The sequence below is a fragment of the Elephas maximus genome, chromosome 22 (assembly GCF_024166365.1).
Source record: "Elephas maximus indicus isolate mEleMax1 chromosome 22, mEleMax1 primary haplotype, whole genome shotgun sequence".
Taxonomy (NCBI): Eukaryota; Metazoa; Chordata; class Mammalia; order Proboscidea; family Elephantidae; genus Elephas; species Elephas maximus.
This window is the reverse complement of record NC_064840.1, coordinates 58,855,156-58,877,742: the sequence shown is the minus strand read 5'-3', so window position 1 is coordinate 58,877,742 and position 22,587 is coordinate 58,855,156. Positions and strand designations below refer to the sequence as shown.

Genomic DNA, 22,587 nt, shown 5'->3' with positions numbered 1-22,587 from the left:
AGGGGACATAGACTTGCACCAGAGCAGTCAATTCTGTGTGCCTTTTTTGGGGTTGTACCAGTCTACTGTTGTTGCGTTTAGGTGCGGCTGAGTCGCTTCCTACTCATAGCAGCCCTATGTACAATAGAACGAAACATTGCCTGGTTCTGCACCATCCTCAGTCATTACTATGCTTGAGCCCATTATTGCAGCCACTGTGTCAGTCTGTCTTCCTCACCAGTCCTCTACCAAGCATGGTGTCCTTCCAGAGACTGGACCCTCCTGATAACATCTCCAAAGTATGTGAGACAAAGTCTCGCCATCTTCACTTCTAAGGAATACTCTGACTGTATTCCCCCAAGACAGATTTGTTTGTTCTTTAGGCAGTCCGTGGTATATTCAGTATTCTTCACCAACACCGTAATTCAAAGACATCAGTTCTTCTTTGCTCTTCTGTATTCATGCCCAGTTTTCCCATGCATATGACGCAATTGAAAAAACCATGGCTTGAGTCAGGCGCACCTTAGTCCTCAAAGTGATGTCTTCGGTTCTGAATGCTTTAAAGAGGTCTTTTGCAGTAGATTTGCCCAATGCAATGCATTGTTTGCTTTCTTGACTGCTGTTTCTATGGGCATTGATTATGGATCAAGTAAAATGAAATCACTGATAACTTCAGTATTTCCTCCATTTATCATGACGTTGCTTATTGGTCCAGTTATGAGGATTTTTGTTTTCTTTATGTTGAGGTGTAATTCATACTGAAGGCTGTGGTGTTTGATCTTCTCGAGTAAGTGCTTCAAGACCTTCGGTTTCAGTAAGCAAGGTTGTGTCACCTGCATGTTATAGGTTGCTAATGAGCCTTTCTCCAATAGTGATACCACGTCTCTTCTTCATATAGTCCAGCTTCTTAGATCATTTGCTCAGCATAATAGATTGAATAAGCACCGTGATAGAATACAACCTTGACACACACCTTTCCTGATTTTAAACTACCCAGTATCCCCTTGTTGTGTTAGAACAGCTGCCTCTTGGCCTATGTACAGTTTCCGCATGAGCACAGTGTTCCAGAATTGCCATTCTTCACGGTGTTATCCAAAATTTGTTATCCACACAGTTGAATGACTTTGCATAGTAAGTAAAACACAGGTAAACATCTTTCTGGTATTCTCTGTTTTGAGCCAAGATCCATCTGACATCAACAGTGATGTTCCTCATTCCATGTCCTCTTCTGAACCTGGCTTGAATTTCCTGGCAGTTCCCTGTCGATGTACTGCTACAACCATTTTTGAATGACCTTCAGCAAAATTTTATTTGTATGTGATATTAATGATACTGTTTGATAAGTTACGCATTTTCCTGAATACCTTTCTTTGGAATGGGCACAAATGTGGATCTCTTCAATCGTTTGGCTGGGTAGCTGTCTTCCAAATTTCTTGGCATAGACAAGTGAGCGATTCCTAGAGCCTTGTTTTTCACCAGTGCCCTCAGTGCAGCTTGGACTTCTTCCTTTAGTACTAACAGTTGTTGAGTATATGCTACCTCCTAAAATGGTTGCATGTCAGAGTCTGTATTCCTCCATCTTCTTTTGAAGCTTCCTACTTCGTTCAGTATTTTGCCCATAGAATCCTTCCATATTGCAACTGGAGGCTTGAATTTCTTCTTCAGCTCTTTCAGCTTGAGAAATGCCACGCATGCTCTTCCCTTTTGGTTTTTTAACTCCAGATCTTTGCACGTTTCATTGTAATACTTTACTTTGTCTTTTCGAGCAACCCTTTGAAATCTTCTTTCCAGCTCTTTTACTTCATCATATGTTCCATTTTCTTTAGCTACTCTATTACAAGGTCACAAAGTAAGCACTGGAGCTAGATTTTGCACCCAGGTCTGTCAGGCACCAGAGCTTGAATGGTTACTGTTGCCTGTCACAGGCCTAACAGGGACAAGTGTGCAGCTTTTCAAAGGTATGGCAGAAGGTCTGAGTGTGGGCTTAGGTTTTCAGCAGTTGTTAAAGGTACTAATACATCTAGAGTTGAGGCAAGGAGTTGGTGAGTACGGGAACAGGGTTGTGAAGAAATAAATCTAACCTGAGGGGATTCATTTGGGGATGTTGGAGGGAGGTGCTGAGGCCAGATGGTCAGGACATTGAGAGCTCGTTGAGTTTAAAAGTTGGTTCCATTAAGGTATTTAATAGGTGCCGTTGGGTAGTGCAAATGGTTAAGTGCTCGACTACTAGCTGAAAGGTTGGCAGTTGAACCCACCTAAAGGCATCTCAGGAAACAGGCCTGGAGATCTGCCTCTGAAAGGTCACAGCCTTGAAAACCCTATGGAGCACAGTTCTACTCTGACATGCATAGGGTTGCCATGAGTCAGAGTCGATTCAGCACCAACTAACAGCAAGGTACTTAATCCCCTAAGCATGGAAGAAGTAAGAGCTTGCATTTGTCTTATGTTAGTTGTTTGCATGAATTTGGAGTATCCTTGAGTGTGTATTTTGCTCATTACTCATTGAGACTCAGTGTGTCTCATATTTTAAAGCCTGGCTCCCCATCCATAATGCCAGAACACCGCTTTATCTAGGTGAGGATGTATGTGATAGTAAAAAGAATTTTAAACTCCTTGGTAGGTTAAATCATTGTAAAATACCTCGGATATGAATGATGAATTCTTTTTTTTTTAATCTTGCCTTGTATTTTTAGTATTATTTATTTTTCCAATTTTATATACAAATACTGAATTCTGACTGCAGGGCAAGAGTGTGAGAGTCTTGAGGTAGAAAGGGTGGATTCCCAGAATCCAGGGCCAACTCAGAGGTCACCTCAGTGAGGGGGCCATGGAGTGTTTTGGTCTCTGGCAGGTTTGTCTTGGCTTGTGAGTAGCATACAGCGTCTATCTGTGATGCAGGGGTGGGTTGGAAGCTGTTTTGCTCTGACTTCCAGCCTTTATCTCGTCAGGGATGGTGGCCTGAAGAGGGAGAAGGTGAAGGATACATTCAAAGAGGAGCAGCAGAAGCTGTATAGCAAGATGATTGTTGGGAACCATGAGGACAGGAGCCGTTCCTGAGTCCTCGCCTTGCGCTGGCTGGAGCCGCCATGCTCGAATCCTGACCTGTGAGCCAGCTGGAGTTGTTGCTGCTGCCACCGCCGCTGCCCCCGTGCTGCATCCTTTCCAGACTCCGGGGCTCCTCGGACTGCTCTGCACCCGAGACTTCCAGCTTCTTCAGCCGCGCTTGGACCCCTGGGCCCTGGGGCAGTGCAGCCTGCCCTCTGGCTGAAGTGAATGCTGCTGGTTGTTGCTGCCCGGGAGGAGATGCCTTTTTGTTTCTTTTACACTTAATTCCATTGGAGGAATGCCATTAAAGTCGACTCTCCACCTGTGCGTGGTGTGCGGGGCTGAGTATATAGGAAGAACCATCCACATTCCCGTCAGGGATGTTAGGAGTGTTAGTCAGTCCCAGAGGCCCAAATCCCAGGGTGCTCTGCTGGGGAAGGGGAAGGGCCCACCTGCTCTTGAGAGGCACTGCTGAGGTACCGTGGCTTGCTTCAGCCTTAACATCGCCCCCCAGCCTTGGAGCCCCACAGACTCAGGAAAAAGAAAACTGTAGTCTGCGGGGGCTTTCAGCAAAAGGAAGTTTCAATTCTTGTGCTACTACCCATAGGAAGTCACCAAAGGGGATGGGAAGAGGCCAGCCACCCACCGACTAGTCTGTGGTGAGAACCAGGAGTCATTCTGCATTCAAACTCCAGTGCTGGCCCAGAACTCCCCATGTGACTCACTCTTTGTTAATGTGTGCCTCAGTTTCCCCATCTGTAACGTGGGTCAGGAGGGGAGGGGTGGTGATACCTACCTCACAGGGTTGTTGTGGGGCGTCAAGTGCTACTTCGCAGGAAGGAACAAGTAAAGCTTAGTGTTCTAAGTACAGGCTCGTGACAGGCGGCAGGACGAGCTCGGCTCCGAGCTGCTGCACAGGCCTTTGGATTTGTTTTTGTGAGTAAATAAAATCGTCTTGGTTGGTGAATGGATTGGGGGAGTTTTCCCTTCTCTTTTTCTTCCCTAGGTGTAGCCCTGTATAACATGCTTCTTGTCAAAATGACGGTTCTCTTACTTGAATGTAACCCTGGGGCTGACTTTTGGAATGAAGGCTAGTGTTATTCAGAAAAGGATACATTAGTCATTTCAGATGTATGCATAGGTCTGGTTCAGAGATGCACAGGGTCAGTTGAGAATTTCTGGTATAGACCGAGATGTAGACGTCTCCACAAATGAAGCCAGGGGCCTAGAAGCATGTAATGGGGGACCTGTTTCATTGAGTGGGAGTGAAGAATGGAAGATGGCAGGGCCAGTCTGCATGGCAGGGGATGCTGGGAAAAAGCAAGTAACTACAAGGCAGAAGCAGGAGGCCCTGGGAAGGGCAAGAGGGTGGTAGAGGAATAGGCTCACTAGTGTCTTGTGCAGCCGGAGAGGAAACTAGGCTTCCCGGGCCTCACGGGCCTACCTCACAGTCTGTGAGCAGAGATCCAAAGCCAAACAACCCTTGTCAACTCTTGCTTCTGGGGTCAACCAATTCCAAATCCATCAGAAGAGAGTGTTGCCTTACCCCCACCATTTACCATCCACCCACCTACCCACTGGTCCTCCCTCCATTCTCTCCATCCGTGGCATAGCAGTGATTCAGGATATTGTACCAGTCAAGGTAAATGACATCTCCAAGGTTGCCATTTGGCCTGGGGCTTGGGGGATGTGGGGGGTGAAACCTCGCTCCTAAGGCTGTTGAACTGATACCACTTTGTCATACTCAAGGACCCCCTCTTTTGTGACCACTTAACCAGTTGGCTTTGGATTGATTCCCTGTGTATAGGGTAGAACCGTTTGTGTAGGGTTTTCAAGGCTGTGACCTTTTGGAAGCAGATTGCGAAGCCTCCTTTCCAGGGCACCTCTGGTTGGGTTTGAACTGCCAACCTTTTGGCTAGTAGTCAAGAGTTTGTTTGTACCACCCAGGGACTCCATAGTCACTCCTAACAGCCTTCTTCCTTCCTTCCTAAATGGCCTCCCATTTTCTCTTACCTGGCATATTGCTAACCAGTGAAACCATCTCCTAACTTTTTCTCTCAAATAAAAACACTATTATGACTATAATAACAGCCTCTCCTGAAATGTTTTACAAAATGTTCAAGGATAGAAAGTGGTTTTGAGCCTTTATAGGAGGTGCCATTTATAGTGTTTAAAAGCTATCTGGAATAATCTTTAAAAATGGATCTTGAAGGTCAAGTTGCCTTAAAAAGAAAACAAACACTAACTTTTCAGCTTCCTGTTGTCTAGTAATTTTATTTCATGACTTACACAGGTACTTATGTGTATATATATATATATATATATATATATATATGAAGACTCTCAATGAGATGGATTGACACCATGGCTGCAGTGATGGGCTCAAGCATAGCAATGATCATGAGAATGGCACAGGACTGGGCAGTGTTTTGTTCTGTTGTACACAGGGTAGCTATGAGTCAGAACTGACTTGATGGCACCTAACAACATATATATACACACACACACATATACATATATATAGATAGCTGTTCTTAGTTTTCTCACATTCTTTTCAACAAACCTGTCCATTGCTGATGACACAGTAGGGTATTGCAAGAACCTGGTTTAGAATCATTGCAGTGTAAAGAAAGCCTTGTGGAGACTAAGTGATGATTTTTCACTCTTGAACTAACAGTGAAGCGACGGGGTATGAATTACACCCACAAAAATACAATCTCAGGTTTTCACCTAGTGCTGTATTATAAGCATCCTACTGCACTGTGCTTTCTAACTGGGGACTCTGCAGGCCCCAAGTTATCCCTAAGTCCGAATATTTGACTTGGGATAACTAAGGTGGTCTTATGTGGTAAGACCTCATGGCATTTAGGAATAACAACAAAGAAATACTTAATACAGAGTACAAAATTGTTCATTCTGTGACCCCAGCAAGGATGACAATGGTCTTGCAATAAAACCAAGTGACATCAGTGGTGCCATCACTGGCCAGCTGCTTATCCTTCTGTCAAACCTGCTACTCAGCTTGCTGTTTTATTTCTCTGGGTTAATTACCTGATCCATAATGAGGGAATTGGGCTAAGTGACCTCCATCTCTGAAATCTGTGATTTTAAGATCATAACTCAGTTTTGGCTTCTAAAACCTACTGGGTCCAGAAATGGGAAGTCAGTTTTGAATCTGTTTTGCTGCCTCCAAAACATTGGGGCTAATGAGACTAACCTCCAAAAAGGAGACCCCTCAAGTACTGCAGGTGATTGTAGAGGTGGACTCACACACTTCTCTTGGGCTGGGTGGCTTTGGTGATAGATTTTGGCAAACTCTTTTTTTTTTTGAGCAAACATGAGTTTTTCCAGCTAGTTAGAGCAGGAACTTTCTAATAAAAAAAAGAATAAAAATTCCCCTGACACAGGAAGCTCAGTAGAGTGCTGTCAGCCAGGCCAGCAAAGCTCAGCAAGCTTTGTGGTATAGTAGAACCAACTTTGGAACTTGATTCTTACTGTCTCAGACCCACTCTCTGTTGCTGTTCTTCAGAGATGATCAGGTTTGGTGTGTGAAGGGTGGTGGTGAGTGCTCCATGGTGTCTCAGATGCCTATTCCAGATCACCTATTGCGTCCTTGGGTGCCATCTTGTTGCATACCTTCACAGCAGCCCCCTACCAGTGGTGGGCACTAATCCTGTTCTTTGGGAATCTTCTGGGCCTATAAATCCTGCCATTTCCTTTCTGGAATTGACCACTCAACTGTCTACGGGTTAGTGCTTCCTGTTGTCCCCTGATGCATGAAAAACTCCACTGTGTCTCAGGTTCCATCCATCTGCTCTGCATCCTGGGTGGATAGACTTGATTTCTCCACCTTGCCGGTGGCCTGGGGTGTCAGAGCTGGAAGGGCAGCTGCATGCACACTGACTCTTGGACAGGTTAAGAGACGACCATCCAGCCATCCGTCTTCCATTGCACTAACACCCCCTCTCCCCCCAGTCAATATGTCTCTCTCCGATGGGAAAGTTAATAAATTTTGCTCTAGATTAAAAGTATTGATCATTTCATTTGTAAACGATAAATAAAAAGAGGGAACTTTTCATTGCACCAGGGTAGCGTCTGGTGTATTCTGCTGGTGAAATTGTGCTAGCTGTCGAGGGGTGGGGGGTGCTTCTCATATGCATTCCGGCCGGCCAGCTGCATTGATTTCCTATTAGTCTCCCAGCACCACCCAGTAACACATCATTTCAGTACCTGCTATTAATGGTCTTTTGATAAATAATCACTTGTAAGTCAATAAATTTTTATTAAACAGTGTGGCTCTTTGATTTATTAAAATCCAACTGTGTTTGTCTGGGAGAAAAGGGATGCTGAATTGAAGTGGAGGTTTTCATACATCTTCCTGACGCTGAGCAGTCACTGCACACTCCAGAGAAAAACAATTGCATTTTAACAGAAACAAAACAGCCAAGTTTGGAACTTGGGCCCAGGGAAACTTTATCTCCGTCAGTCTGAGCCTCACTCTACGGGGAGCAGCCGCAGGCCTGGGGGCACCATGTCAAGAACTTCTTGTTTGCTCCAGAAAGTGGCGAGGTACCCGGGCTGGATGGCCCCCCCCCCACTGCATTCTGGGATGTGCCGGTGCCACAGGTGGGATCACTGGTAAGCCCGCACCTGGACTGATGCCCTCTGGAGCAGGCAGCCTGTGCAAACAGACGTTCTGGAAGCAAGGAGAAAAGACTGACTGTAGGGCCTTTTGGTTTCCTTCTTGGCCCAGTCTCCACCAAAGCCACATCTTGTGGCAGGAAATCCCAAAAGATGGTCTATATTTTGTTATGTAGAGATGACTGTGTCGATTATTTTTAAAAGTGAGCCAGTAACTGACGATTGGAAGTCTTTTTGTGTGTGTGTGAGATTTTCATTGCCATGGAAGTTGCTGTCGATGGTTTGACATCTTTTCATTGAGACTAATATGACCCCAGACAGATGGTTGTTTATAGAGTGACCCAACTGAACATAGAACCAGAATCCCCAGTCCAGTGGAAAGTTGTGGGAAAGAAAAAAATCTGTCTAGTAAAATATTTTCCTTAAAATAGTAGTTCGAACTCAACCCTGCCCTTACCTAGGCTACTGCTGCCATCTTCTTTTCCATTCATAGCGGTGTGACAGTTGTTAACAGGGAAGGGCTTTTGAAAGCTGGGATTGCTAAATAAAAATTTCAGCTGAGGGCTTCAATGCTTTTCAACTTGGCTGCAGGGTTTTTCTCTGTTTGCTTGGATTTCCTTTTCTATCCCTGGTCTTAGTGGTGAAGACTGCTGCATCATGGGACTTAAAGGTGAATGAGGAACCTTGGAAAGTCCACAAGCCAGAGAGCAGAAGAGAAACAGATGTGGATGTTCCGCCGAGCAGGTAAGTAGCAATATACTGGTTTGCAAGAGAGTGCAGGAGGTTGGTAAAAGGAGCCCAGCTTCTCTTCAAAGGATCCCTTAGGCCTGTGCCCAAGGCTTGACCCCATCCCCCAGGGATGTGTAGTGGTGTGCCCAGGTCACGGGAGCCACAGGATAGCATGGGTACAGCTTCTAGAACATGAGCAGCATTAAATATATTTTGCACTTTACAAGTGCAAAATTCAAGTTAACTTTGAAGGTAAAACTGAAGACTTTTCCAAAACGTCTCCCTTGGGGGCTTACCTCTAGACTTCATCGGCTTCTCTCACCTTACTTTCCCTGTCCATGCTCACTCCGTTCCTGTTAGAAGGACTTCCATGAGGAAGCTGGAGAAGGATGGTCTTAGGATTTCTTGTCGTCCATGAGTTTACTTCCAGGTCAAATAAGTTAAACTACGCGGCAGGGAATTTTCTTTGCAGCTTCCATGGTAGTTGCTGGTGGGGGTGAGGGGAGTGAGGTCGACAGGAGAGACACATTCCTTTTGGCAAAAAAAAAAGTTACCAGGAGTCTTTGGGCTATCAACCAGCAAGTACCTATACCACCTGTTGATATAGCCAGGCAGTAGGACACCAGGGGGGACAAGGAGGTTGGAAGGCTCTATCCGTCCATCTTGGCAATAAGGGAGGAGACGTGAAGTTTCCAGAATGGAGGATCCTAGAGATAGCTGTGACAGTGTGTTTCCTTCCCTTGACCCTCTGGGTCCCAAATGCACTTTAAGTCCATGTGTACACCCCTTCCACCTATCGCAGACTCAGTTCTTAACGGCAGGAATGAGATCAAGGGGAGGCTAGCTCATCTGTGCCCATCTGATTACACACAGAGTTTTAGGTAAAGATGCTCTTAGACCCCCCTTGCTCCCTCTTTCTGTTTTCTGGGTATGGACAAAGCCCTTCTTTCCTCCCTAGCTGAGGAGCAAGCTGGCAACTCAAGGCTGCCTTTGCAGGAGAGACCAGGGGAGCCACCCAGCACCTTGTTGGGGTCCCGGGTCTCCTCCAGCGGCGGCGGTGGGGCTGGGGAAGGGCTGCTTGCACTCACATTGATCCACCAGCTGTGATTTGTCATTTCTCCGAGGCAGGCTCTGTTTTCTCTTGCTTCAGGAGGCCCCTTCGACACCTGCTTTATTTTTCTTCCTGCGCTGACGTGACGGGAGACAGGTGTTAAACTACTTAATCACTTTAAAATTGTTTTAATTTTCTGTTTTTTATTGATCTCTCCAGCACCAATTAATCAGCTCACTGGACCAGGCAGTTAGTACATTAAAAATTGTCAGGGAGGCTGTGCATCTTGCAAAATGTCTAAAAAATATTCGGCTAGCAAATTTCGGTTTTCTTTGGCAGGCAACAGTCCTTGGCCCACAAGCTATCTCCAGAAAGGGCCCCTGCCTCTGGGGCTTGTGTGTCAGGAAGCATCCAGGGTGCAGGAGGAACTCTGGCCAGAGAGCTGTCTGTGGGGAAAACGGAAGCAGATGCCCGTTATCCCACTAATTTGCCACCTTTCCTTCTACTTTTGTTCTCTGTGTCACTCATACCCTTGGGTCTCCTCTACCCAAGAGTATTGGGAATTTTGTAGCAGAGGGTATTGCTCTAGCTCATGGAGTCCCAACACCCACGTGAGCAGGACTTTCCAGTCTGTGACTGCCTTGTGGCCAGGCCCTGAGTCCTCAGCCAAATTTCCTCTCTCTGGGATGTCGGCACTTTTGACGTGTCCCTCTGACAATATCAAGGCCATCTCCCCTGGGACGGAGGTCCCATTTAATCGGAAAACCTCTGTCTGTTGGCAGGTGGCTGTGTATCACGTTGCCTTGTCCCTGGCACACCCGTGATGGGCCTGAAACCCTCCCGTGGAATGTTCTAGGCACTCATCACCTGCAGTCACCTGGACCTGTGCTGCAAACCGTTGCCATTTGTCTTTTATGGCCCCTTTTGGAAATGATTTATTAATTGCTTGGCTGTGGTTTCTAAATGAAGTAAAACACAGAATAACTAGTGTCTTCATTATCATTCCTTGGGGGTAGAAATTTGTTTTCCTATTTTACCATTTTTGCCTGATTTTCTACTGCTTTCCAAAGGTAAGCCTCTGATTTTACTGCAGCTAATCAAATACCAAGCAGCCTGTTTGCATGGTCTGGGTTTCTTCCTTCCCAGTGGGCAGTACCCTTTCAAAAGTGTCTCTCATTCACCTTGCTCTTCTTCCCCCTGCTCCCAGCTGCCAACATGGGTGGGGGCAGCTATTTTTACCTCGCTTTCCCCATCATGGAAACCCTGGCGGTGTAGTGGTTAAATGCTACGGCTACTAACCAAAGCGTTGGCAGTTCTAATCCACCAGGTGCTCCTTGGAAACTCTATGGGGCAGTTCTACTCTGTCCTATAGGGTCGCTATGAGTCGGAATCAACTTGACAGCACTGGGTTTGGTTTTTTTTTTTGGTCCCCCATCATAGGAGCCCTAGTGGCATAGTGGTTAAATGCTCAGCTGGTAACCAAAAGGTCGTTGGTTCAAGCCCAGCAGCTGCTCTGCAGGAGAAAGGTATGGCAGTCTGCTTCCATAAAGATTACAGCCTTGGAAATCCTATGGACAGTTCTCCCATAATGAGCCAAAGTTCACGAAGGTACTCCTCTCTGAGACCTCAGGCAGGGACGGATTAACCAGTAAGCAAGGTACGCACGGGCTTACTTGTGTTTGCTTACTAATCTGTTGTGTCCTTGTAAGGTGTCATCCAGTTGGTTCTGAATCACAGCGACTCTATGCACAACGGAACGAAACACTGCCCAGTCCTGCGCCATCCTCACAATTGTTGCTGTGCTTGAGTCCATTGTTGCAGACACTGTCAATCCATCTCGTTGAGGGTCTTCCTCTTTTTCACTGACCCTCTACCAAGCATGATGTCCTTCTCCAGGCACTGGCCCCTCCCAATAACATGTCCAAAGTATGTGAGACAAAGTCTCACCATCCTTGCTTCTAAGGAGCATTCTGGCTGTACTTCTTCCAAGACAGATTTGTTCCTTCTTCTGGTAAAAAAAAAAAAAAAAAACCCAGTGCCATCGAGTCCATGGTATATTCCTCACCAACACCATAATTTAAAGGCATCAATTCTTCCTAGGTCTTCCTTATTCGTTGTCCAGCTTTTGCACGCATATGAGGCAATTGAAAGCACCATGGCTTGGATCAAGTGCACCTTAGTCCTCAAAGTGACATCTTTGCTTGTGAACACTTTAAAGAGGTCTTTTGCAGCAGATTTGCCCAATGCAATACATCGTGTGATTTCTCGACTGCTGCTTCCATGGGCATTGATTGTGGACCCAAGTAAAATGAAATCCTTGACAACTAATCTGTAGTGAACAATTTCACATGGGTTTCACACATCTTTGTCAACAGGTCCTTTAGAATCAGGGACCCCAGTCCCCACCTGAGAAGGACAGGAGTAAGCCCCAACTGGGAAAAGCTGGAGGGAAGTGAAGTCTCTGAGGTGGCTTCGAAGCCCTCTGGAGGGGCAGGCCCAGCCGGCCCTGCATTCTGGCCAGCAGCCACTGGTACTTATCTTCCTCCCCCAACCCAGCCCCACCCGCTCTGTATTAATTGGTATATGATTGGGCCCGGACATATAATCTAGTATTGATTTTCTCTCTGGACGCCACAGCTTTATTTGCTCACATCTGCCTTGTGTTTAATTGGTGCTTTGCTCTGGAAACAAGAGATCTTATCGGCCCATTTGGTTTCTTTTCCTGGGGCACACAGGCACGCACACACCCTGCCTCTCCCTGACCCTCCCACAGTGAGGCATTTCAGGGGGGTGGGTGTGGAGAATGACCCCGAGGGCTTTCTCAGAGAGTTCCTGTCTTTGCACTTGACCTCAAGCTCTGTAACTGATCCTTCCTGAGGTGTGTGTGTGAGTGTGTGTGTGTGGTGATGATTGGGAAAAACACTGGCTTTGGAGCCAGACCTGGGTTCAGATCCCACTTCCTCCCTGTGTATGACCTCAAGGCTAACCTGTTTCATTTTTCTGCACCTCAGTGTCTCTTATCTGAGAAAAAGGCCAGAATACCTGCTTTGTAGGATTCTTAGAGAGTATTGATTGACCACAAGATACAGTGCCCGACACTTAGGAGGTGCTGTTTGTCTAATAATGTTGTCACGTTCAGCCTGTGCAGCTACAGACCGACTGCCCGGCATGAGAGAACCACAGGTATTGGTATGGGAAAAGAAAAAGGAGCCTTCTGCTGGCCCCCTTTGTCCATGTAGAGAGCGGGAGGCATGTCTTTCTAGGGGCCCACAGTCCAATGGGAATGTTTGACCCCAAGGCACTGCTGTCACCAGTCACCTTTTCTGAGGCTGGGGACTTCTCTCTTTTTTTCCCTGTCCTGCCCCAGGGAATCACCTGGAGCCCCCACCCCCCTGCACTGGGTTTTTCACCTCTGACGGTGGTTCTGTGTTTGGGTAAACACTGATTTCCTATTGACAAAACATTAATTCTCTTGCTTGGACAAGTGGCTATGCTTTTACACACTTTACCAAGACAAATGATATTTGTTTGCTTGCTAAGCCAGGCCTAATGAGGGGCTTTTGAACAAAAGGCTGCTGGGGTGGCTGTGGGGAAAGAGGCTGGCAAACTTCTGAATAGAGGAAAATCAGCCTCTTCCCACCGCTTCCGACATCACCATTCCTATTCAGGCGCTGGCACGTTCCCCCTCAAAGAAACCAAACGAAAGTTTACAGGTTAAAGAATGTGAGCTATTTGGCCCCCACCCCACGTAAGACCTTCTCAACAGACCTGCACACTGAGATTCGGAGACCAGCCTGCCCTCCCCCATCTGTCCCCTGAAGATCTCATTCTATCTCTGCAAAGGGTGTCCTTGCTTCATTTGCACCAAAGCTTGCTGGCAACCGTAGTATCAGTCTTTGGTTCGTTGCTCCAAAGAGTGAAAAATATTGGAGGGGACAGGCCAGGGCCTCCGAGGTGGGCTGCTGGCAGAATATCCGGACACTGGGCGTGGGGACAACCAAGAATGCCCCGTGGCCTTAGGTAGAAGACATAGGCCAGTAAACAGGGGTGGATTAACCAGTAAGCACAGTACGCACCAGTTTGCATCGAGCAAGGTATGCAGCGGTTTAACTGTATTTACTTGCTCATCTGTGGTGGGCAATTTCACGTGGGAAGGGCAGGTAAAACTGTACACTGCAGATTGGTGGGAAAGCACAATTGGGCCCGTGCATACCTTTGCTGATCGGGGAATCTGACCCTGTCTATGAGTGACAAGGTTAACAAGAGTGGATCAGAGCAGCTTCTGTTCTGTGACTTTGTAGGTTCCACAAAGCATAAATAGGGCAAGAAGGAGCCACATTACAGCTTGCCTCTGGTTGGCAGAAAGCCCGTAGCAGATCATAGGGAAGGCTGCGGGGATGTGGTCACTCCCACTCAAGGTTATTCCAAGCTGTGAGCTGTCAGGGTCTCTTGAGGGTTTTCTCCCCACCATGTTAGGTAGGAGCCCTGGTGGCAGAGTGTTTAAGCATTTGCCTGCTAACCAAAAGGTTTGCAGTTCAGATCCACCAGCCGCTCCTTGGAAACCCTATGGGGCAGTTCTACCCTGTTCTGTAGGGTCACTATGGGTCGAATTATCTACAATGGGTTTTTTTTGTTGTTGTTGTTAGTGTGGGGTCTACAATGGGTTTTTTTTGTTGTTGTTAGTGTGGGGCAGACCAGGCCTTTACTGTTAAGGCAGCCTCAGTCAGCAGGCCCTCTGAGGAACAAAAGGACTGGGCACTGCAGGGTTTTGAGCCAGGCTCAGAATTAATACTTCTCGAATAGGAGAAGGAGCCCCGGTAGTACAACGGTAAAGTGCTCAGCTGCTAATTGAAAGGTTGGTGGTTTGAACCCACCCAGCATCCTGTAAAGATTACAGGCTAGGAAACCCTGTGGAACAGTTCTACTCTGTCTCATGGGGTTGCTATGAGTTGGAATTGACAGCACCTAACAACCCTGATGGTGTACTGGTTAAATGCTATGGCTGCTAACCAAGAGGTCAGCAGTTTGAATCTACCAGGTGCTCCTTGGAAACTATGGGGTAGTTCTACTCTGTCATATAGGGTCGTTATGAGTCGGAATTGACTCGACGGCAATGGGTTTGGTTTTGTTGGGTTTTTAGCAATAACAGCAGGATGGAAGGAATCATTTAATCCAGACCCTTGTTGTCACTAAGTATGGTCCATTTTAAGCTCCCAGCTGAGCCTAGAGAGGAGAGCTGGTGAGTAAAGAGATAAAGGGTAGGACCCAGCTCAGGTCATGGTGGCAAGGGAAGGAATGCTGGAAGATTCTAACCCAGGGCAGGTCCTTTGGCTCATATGCCCGGCCATGTGCAAACCAAACTAAAAAAATCAAATCAGTTGCCATCAAGTTGTTTCTGACTCATGGCAACCCTATGTGTGTCAGATTAGGATTGTGTTCCATAGGGTTTTCAATGACTGTGATCTTTCAGAAATAGATTGCCAGGCCTTTCTTCTAAGGGCCCCCTGGGTGGATTTGAACTGCCAACCTTTCTATTAATAGCTGAACACTTAACCTTTTGCACCATATAAGCAAATGACAGGGTTAATTATTACTTTTTACTTAGTCTATTACAGTTCTTTCTGTTGTGAAGGATAGAAATCCAACTCAGTAAGACTTAAGAAAAAGGGGTATCTAATGTCTCTAGAAAAGTCTAGAGGTAGATCAGACCTGGCTGGATCCAGGACTGAAACAATGTTATTGGGATTCAATTCCACTCTCCCTCTATCTCTAAGACCTACTTCCTCTACACTGGCTGTCTTCTTGGACAGGTGTCCCCTCATAGAGGCAAGATGGCTGCAGCATTTCCAGAACCACAACCTCAGAGCTCCAAGTCAAGTGGTAAGAGATGCTCCTGAGAAAGACCTGAGTCCATCTCTCATTGGCTGGAATTGAGCCTCATGCCTATCCCTCCACCAATCCATCACATAATCAGGGAGGTGGCATTCACTGATTAGCTTAGAACTGTGCCATTCAACTACCCATGGGCAGATATTCGGTCTGCCCATGCCAGATATGGCAGAAGGGTTGTTTTTCTACAGGAAAACCAGAGTGGCATTAGTAGAAAAAGGCAAGAATCAGTGCCAGACAAGCCTAAACAACAGATATACACTGTACCCTTTTACTACTCTAAGGTTAGAAGCTGTAATTCACTAAGCAATGCACAGTACTCTACAGTCACCCTGCGGCTTGGACAATAGACCTTTCTGCCCTGGCTGTGTGCACCTTGGCATGTGGTTGAAAGCAGGACTGTCCTAGCCAAAGCAGAACTGTGAGCCCACATTGTTTTCTCTTCCAGAACATAGTGCGAGTGATTTTTTTTTTTTAGAGAGCAGGATCTGTCAAGTAAAACTGTAAACCCCAAGAGCCTACCAAGGTTTCACTATATTAGACCCTTCTGCAAGTATGGCCACCACAGGGCTGATGCATGTGGCTTCAGGAAACCAGAAGGGCCTTGTCATCTCCCAATCTTTCTTTTGGAAAAAGATCCAGATCCTCTGCTGCTTTGTTTCCACACCTGCTACCTTTCCTGATCATTCACATCTATGTCACCTGGGGAAGAAGGGAAAGCCATAGAACTCATTGAGAGCCACTGCAGAGCGGGGAGAAGAGCCAACACATACGGATTGAAATTGAGTTGGGCTTTTAAATTTTGTCCACTTCCAATGCCCTGGGGCACTTGTTTTTATTTATTTATATTATTAATCTTTTTAAAAATTTTGTTTATTTTGTTGTTGTTGAGAAGATACACAGCAAAACATACACCAATTCAAAGGTTTCTACATGTACGATTCAGTAACGTTGATTACATTCTTTGAGTTTACATTCTCACCCTCCTTTTCTGAGTTGTTTCTCCCCCATTAACATAAAATCACTGCCCCCTAAGATTCCTGTCTAATCTTTTGAGTTGATGCTGTCAATTTCATCCCATATAGATAGATCTTGAAAAAGCACAATGCTCAAGGCAGACATTCTTTACTAATCAAGCCAAACTATTGTTTGGTTCTAAGAAGACTTCAGGGAATATTTTTTGTTTCAGTCTTAAAGATTATCTCAGGGGTTCATTCAGCCTCCATGGCTCCAGAAAGTCTGAAATCCATGAGAATTTGAAACACTGTTGTGCATCCACCACACCCCCTTTTGATCAGAGTTCTTCTATAGAATCTTTGATCAAAATGTTCAGTAATGGTAGCCGGGCACCATCTAGTTCTTCTGATCTCATGGCAAAGGAGGCAGTTGCTCATGGAGGCAATTAGCCACATATTCCATATCCTCCTCCTATTCCTGACTTTCCTTCTTCCTCTGTTGCTCCAGGCAAATAGAAACCAATTGTTGTGCCTTGGATGGTCACCGGGGGGCACTTGTTAACCATGTATATTCCAGCGCCACATCCCTTTCCATATCTGGGCAGGGCCCTGGGAATCTACATGTTTGACAAGTCCTTTCATCAGGCAGGTTTAGGAAACTGCCTAAATGAACATCTTCTCTGGCAGTCGCTTATCTGTACCCTTCAGCTTTTTCCACCAGGGAAAATTGGCAATAAATTATAAAGCAGCAGAAAATACATCAATAAAAATGACATTTGCTGTAATAATGCCTTAAAACATATTCGATTAGTGTGCATTTGGTTAGATGACTTCATCTGGTCCTCTTGTGTGTCTGCTGTAGCTATGGAGTTTCAAGTCTTTACACCACTAGGGAGTGAATACAACTCTGGACTTAGAGTTAGAAGACAAGGGTTGGAAGACATAGGATTTCTATGAGTCAGAATCTATCCGACGGCAAAGGGTACTTATACTTACTATTCTTTTGATCTTGGACAGGTCTTTTCAGCTCTCCAAGCCTCAGTTTCTTCATCTGAAAATTGGGAATAAAACTTGATGGCCAGTCTGTCTCTGAGAGTCATTATGAGAATCAAATGAAATAGTGTTCAGGGAAGTGCCTTGGAAACCATATAATGCCATAGTGAGTACAGTATTATATTTAAAAATGGGGGTTTGGGCATGGCCTTTCATACATGTATATGGAAAAAAGATTGAAGTTGTCAAGGATTTCATTTTACTTGGATCCACAATCAACGCCATTGGAAGCTGCAGTCAAGAAATCAAATGACACATTGCACCAGGCAAATCTGTTGCAAAAGACGTTTTTAAAGTGTTCAAAAGCAAAGATGTCACTTTGAGGACTAAGGTGCACCTGACCCAAGCGGTGGTATTTTCAATTGCCTCGTATGCATGTGAAAGATGGACAATAAGGAAGAACAAAAAAGAATTGATGCCTTTGAATTATGATGTTGGCAAAGAATATTGATTATACCATGGACTGCCAGAAGAACAAACAAGTCTGTCTTGGAAGAAGTACAGCCAGAGAGCTCCTTGGAAGCTGGAATGGCAGTATTTCATCTCACATACTTTGGACATGTTATCAGGAGGGACCAGTCCCTGAAGAAGGATATCATGCTTGGTAAGGTAGAGGGCCAGTGAAAGAGATGAAGACCCTCAACTAGATGGATTGACATGGTGGCTGCAACAATGGGCTCAAGTATAGCAACGATTGTAAGGATGGCACAGGACTGGACTCAATGGCACTTAACAACAATATAGCCTCATTCAAACTCTCTAAGTTCTAAATTTTAGGTAATGTGGACACAGTGATTCTTTTTGAGTGAAAGTTGCCTTTATTTTCATGCTCATTCTTACATGATAAAGGATATAATGCTTTTGGTGAGATATGATGTTATGGATTGATTGTGAATTGCATTTTTATTAATGTACATTGCCATTCATTAATATTCTCTCTTATTCTTTACAATGGCCTCCTGTTTGCCTGTAAAGACATCCTCATAGCACTAAGAGCATTGCATTTTCTTGACTTGTGAAAGCTAGTCTCCCTCTTCTAAACTGTGAGCATCAGGAGGGTTAGGACTTTGTCCTGTGTTTGTATTCCCAGCTCCGAGCACAGTGCCAGGCAAAAAGCAGACCTCAAATGTTGACTGCATGAATTTTCATTATAATGCACCTAGTCCTAATTAAAAATATATATATATTCCATAGTCTAGACTTACCTGTAATTCAAACGGGGCTTCTCTATTCCCCTTTTCATGGTGTTTCAGTGATGGGTCCCCTGGGAGCTGGCTTCAAGAGGAGCTATGGGTGGGGGCTCCAGAGTCAGACTGGTTTAAGCTGTGTGATGTAGGGCAAGTTACTTAACTTCCCTGTGCCTCAGTGTCCTCGGCTATAAATAAGTATAGTAAGAGTGGCTTCATCAAATAATTTTTTAAAGATTAAATGATTTTTTTTAAAAAATTGAATAAGAAAAGCACCTAGAAGAGGGTATGGCACACAACGAGTGCTTGAGGAAGAGCAGAGGGTAACAGTAGGAGCAGAGGTTGATTTGCTCATTTTATCAGCAGTGTGGTGACAGGAGACAGCACAGACCTTGGAGTAGACCAGAGCCGCTACTGACTACCATGGACCTGGGTTACAGAGTCAATTTCTCTGCCTCAGTTTCTCCTTTTGGAAAATGGGGACACTAAATTGTCATAGCTGTTGGAAGATAAATGATGAATCTGAGTAAGGCACTTAGAAGGAGCACTTCATTTAGAGGGTGCTGCGAGTCTTCCTGGAAACCCTGGTGGCTTAGTGGTTAAGAGCTAACCAAGAGGTTGGCAGCTCCACCAGGCACTTCTTGGAAACTCTATGGGGTAGTTCTACTCTGTCCTGTGGGGTCACTATGACTTGGAATTGGCTCAATGGCAATGGGTTTGGTTTTTGGTTTTTTGGTGAGTCTTCCCTGCACCCTCGACCTCCTGCCTTAGATGGAAGGAATGAACGCACCTTCAGCATCCTGGCCTGATGCCAGGTGGATCCTATCTGAGCACCAGGCCCTGCAGACAAGGTGACCACAGAGCATCCGTCTGCCTTGACCCCATGACTTCTGCCTCTAAAAAAAAAAAAATTCTCTCAGCCACATGTTTGTATTAGATCCCTCCATAAACTCCCAAGCAAACCTCAGAATCAAGTTGAAATGACAGGAACCAAAACTGATTACCCCGCAGCAGAATTTTTATGTATCTGCTACCGCTTTGTTCATCTGACCATCATCAGGGAGTTGTTCTAAGCAAAGTAATTTCCCAGAGGAAATCCTGCTAAAATGTTATGCAGTTCTGGCTGCTTCAAGCAGGAGATAAAGAACATAATTTAATCTTTGAGATTGCTCCGGGTCATTGTTATGAAGAGGAACCATAGTGATTTCTTCAATGTCTCTGAAGTAAGTTTGGTTTTTAATCACTCCCAGGTGCTGTACTTTTGCAATTCCTCTTTCTCCTTTGTCTGCTGCTGCTAGTGGTTGCCGCCCCATGTCTCTGCTCGTGGGCTTCTCTAAGTCTTGTCTTGCACCTAAGGTTGCTCTAAGCCTTACCTGGGACAGCAGAGTATGGGCCCTATGGCAGCTACTTTCTTGTCCTCAGAAGCTTTGTCTTATTTTGCTCACAACCAGGTTCCAACTCTGTTTTATATGGTTATGAATGTGATAAATCTAACCCAAATCATTGCCGTTGAGTTGATTCAACTCATGGAGACCCCATGTGTTACAGAGTGGAACAGCTCCATAGGGTTTTCTTAGCTGTAATATTTACAGAAGCAGATCGCCACACCTTTCTTCCTTGAGGCCGCTGGGTGGGTTCAAACCATCAGCCTTTAGGTGAGTACTCAAATGCAAACCATGTACGTCACCAGTATCCGCCAAACAACTGTTTGTGGAGCACCTAATGGGGCCAGCCTCACACGCATTCACATAGCATTCTCTTGACTTTCTCAGATTGCAAAGTGCATGGGAGCCAGCTGGGGAAGCCTGTTAATATGCTGACTGTGGCTGAGTAGGGCTGGGTGGGCCTGAGAGTCTGCATTTCTAATACGCTCTCAGGTGAGGGTTTGAGTAGTGAGGCTATACCAACCCAGGTGTTCTTGGGTGGCGCAAATGCTTAATGTGCTTAGCTGCAGACTGAAAGGTTGGAGGTTGGAGTCTATCCAGAGGAGACTTGGAAGAAAGGCCTGGCTGTCTACTTCTGAAAAACTAGCCATTGAAAACCCTATAGAGAACAGTTCTACTCTGACACTCATGGGATCACCAGGAGACAGATCAACTTGATGGCAATTGGTTTTGAATAAAAACTGAAATGCTTTCAGGGGCCAGAAGGTGATCTAATTGTGTGGGGCCCAGGTGTTGGACTTAGGAAGTGGTGGGGATCATACTGTGGACCAGATCCTTCTGACATCTGAGGCCTCAGATTCCAGGGCTGTGGCAAAATCTGTGCCTGCCTGCTGGAGCCTACCGGACTGCCGGTCGGAGAAGGACTCTACAGCTATCGGGAGCTCAGGACTTAATATCTATCTCCTTTTCACCCTGATGGCATACTGGTTAAGTGCTATGGCTGCTAACCAAAGGGTCAGCAGTTCGAATCCACCAAGCACTCCTTGGAAACTCTATGGGACAGTTCTGCTCTGTCCTATAGGGTCGCTATGAGTTGGAATCGACTTTGGTTTTTTTGTTTTTTTTCCGATCTCTGAAAGGTTCCTGATGTGGCGGAAGGGGAGCTGCGAGGAGCAGGAATTTCTAAAAAGCTGTGTTTTGTTATTTAACGCAGTGTATACAGATGTGTCTCTACCGCCTGTCTTCATTTCCTGGAGCTGCTGTGACAGAAAACCACAAGTGGATGGCCTTCAAGGACAGAAATTTATTTTCTCACAGTTTAGGAGGCTAGAAGGTGGAAGTCAGGGCACCGGCTCTAGGGGAAGGCTCCTTCTGTGGGTTCTGGGGGGAGGATGGTTGTCTTAGTTCCTCCGTTCCTTGGTGATGGTCACATGTGCTTTTGTCTTCCCTGTTTGTGCTCACTGTCTTGTCTAGGCTGCTCCTTAAGTCACTCAGAAATGATTAGGGTTAGGACACACCCTACACTGATGTGGCCTCATTCACATAACAAAGAAAACCCTATTCCCAAATGGGATTACATTCTCAGGAATGGGGTTAGGATTCATATTTTGGGGGGGAACAATACAACCCATAACAGGCCAGGCCAGGGATAGAAATAGGAACCTATGGCTGATGAGTTCTTTATGAGGGATTCTAGAGTGAGATAGCCTTGTGTTCTCCCCAGCAAGACACACACACACACACACACACACACACACACACACACAACTGCAGAGGGCAAGGCTTATTCCAAATTACTCTCAGGAATCTGGGCCATTCCCCCTTGACTCTTTTATTTCAAACCCATGTCTTATGTTTTGAATAGGCTTAAGCACAATAATTAGTGAAATGGGAGGCTAGTGCCTCTCCCTTGCTGGGCCCATGTACTCAGGCCACAGAGGGAGGCAGGATGGAGTTAGTGGGACCACCGGGAATGCTGGATGTTCTAGTGGCTGGCGTCCCAGAACTTTGAGATTAGAAGAGGTCTTATTTAGTTCAGCAAATGTCTCCCGGGAGAAACTTTCTCCAGCCTTAATTTAAAATTGACCCCAAATGATGTGAATCAGGCATGCAAGAATTATAGCTATAAGAAAGCAATTAAGATTATGATATGCTTAAGGAAAAAACAAGCTAGCACATTTTCTTTTTTTGAACTGGCTTCTCCCTCCTCACCCCATTCGTGGCTTTCCACCTGGATTATGTCAGCAAACTCCTTGCCTGCAGGTTCCAGGCTGTCCCCCAAGGCTCAGTAATATCGTGCATCACGTGGCTCTGGAGCCCCCCCAGAGGTTCTTCATCTTCGTGGGCTGTGCTGAGTCCTCGGGTCCTCCCCGGTTTGTGTCCCGCTTCCTGCAGTGCTGTGGCGGTAGCAGGCTCCTCGGTACAGTCAGTGGCCGGCTCACACCCAGTGCGGCTGGAGCATTCGGAATTCGTGCTCTTAGAAGACGCTTACAAGCTGCCTTCTTATTTCCTTCCCCCTTTACACAGAAAGAGGCCAACTCAGGCCCTGAGAGTGGGGCATGATTATTTGAAAGCCTTCTACATTTTCTTGTCACGCTTCCCTCTGTCCTCTGTCCTTTCAGGGTCATTATGAAAGGATGGAGCTTCAGTTTCCAAGACGTGCCCAGCCAGTC

At 45.9% G+C, this 22,587-nt stretch overlaps 1 protein-coding gene across 1 annotated transcript in view; it reads left to right on the top strand.

The window, feature by feature from the left end:
• GPAT4 (glycerol-3-phosphate acyltransferase 4) overlaps positions 1-3,995 on the top strand; it is a 37,644-nt gene extending 33,649 nt beyond the window's left edge. Inside the window, exon 13 of the mRNA XM_049865734.1 lies at positions 2,928-3,995. Coding sequence (XP_049721691.1) covers positions 2,928-3,036 — 109 coding nt within the window. The 3' untranslated portion in view covers positions 3,037-3,995. The remainder of the gene's footprint in view (positions 1-2,927) is intronic.
• The last annotated feature ends 18,592 nt before the right edge of the window (positions 3,996-22,587 follow it).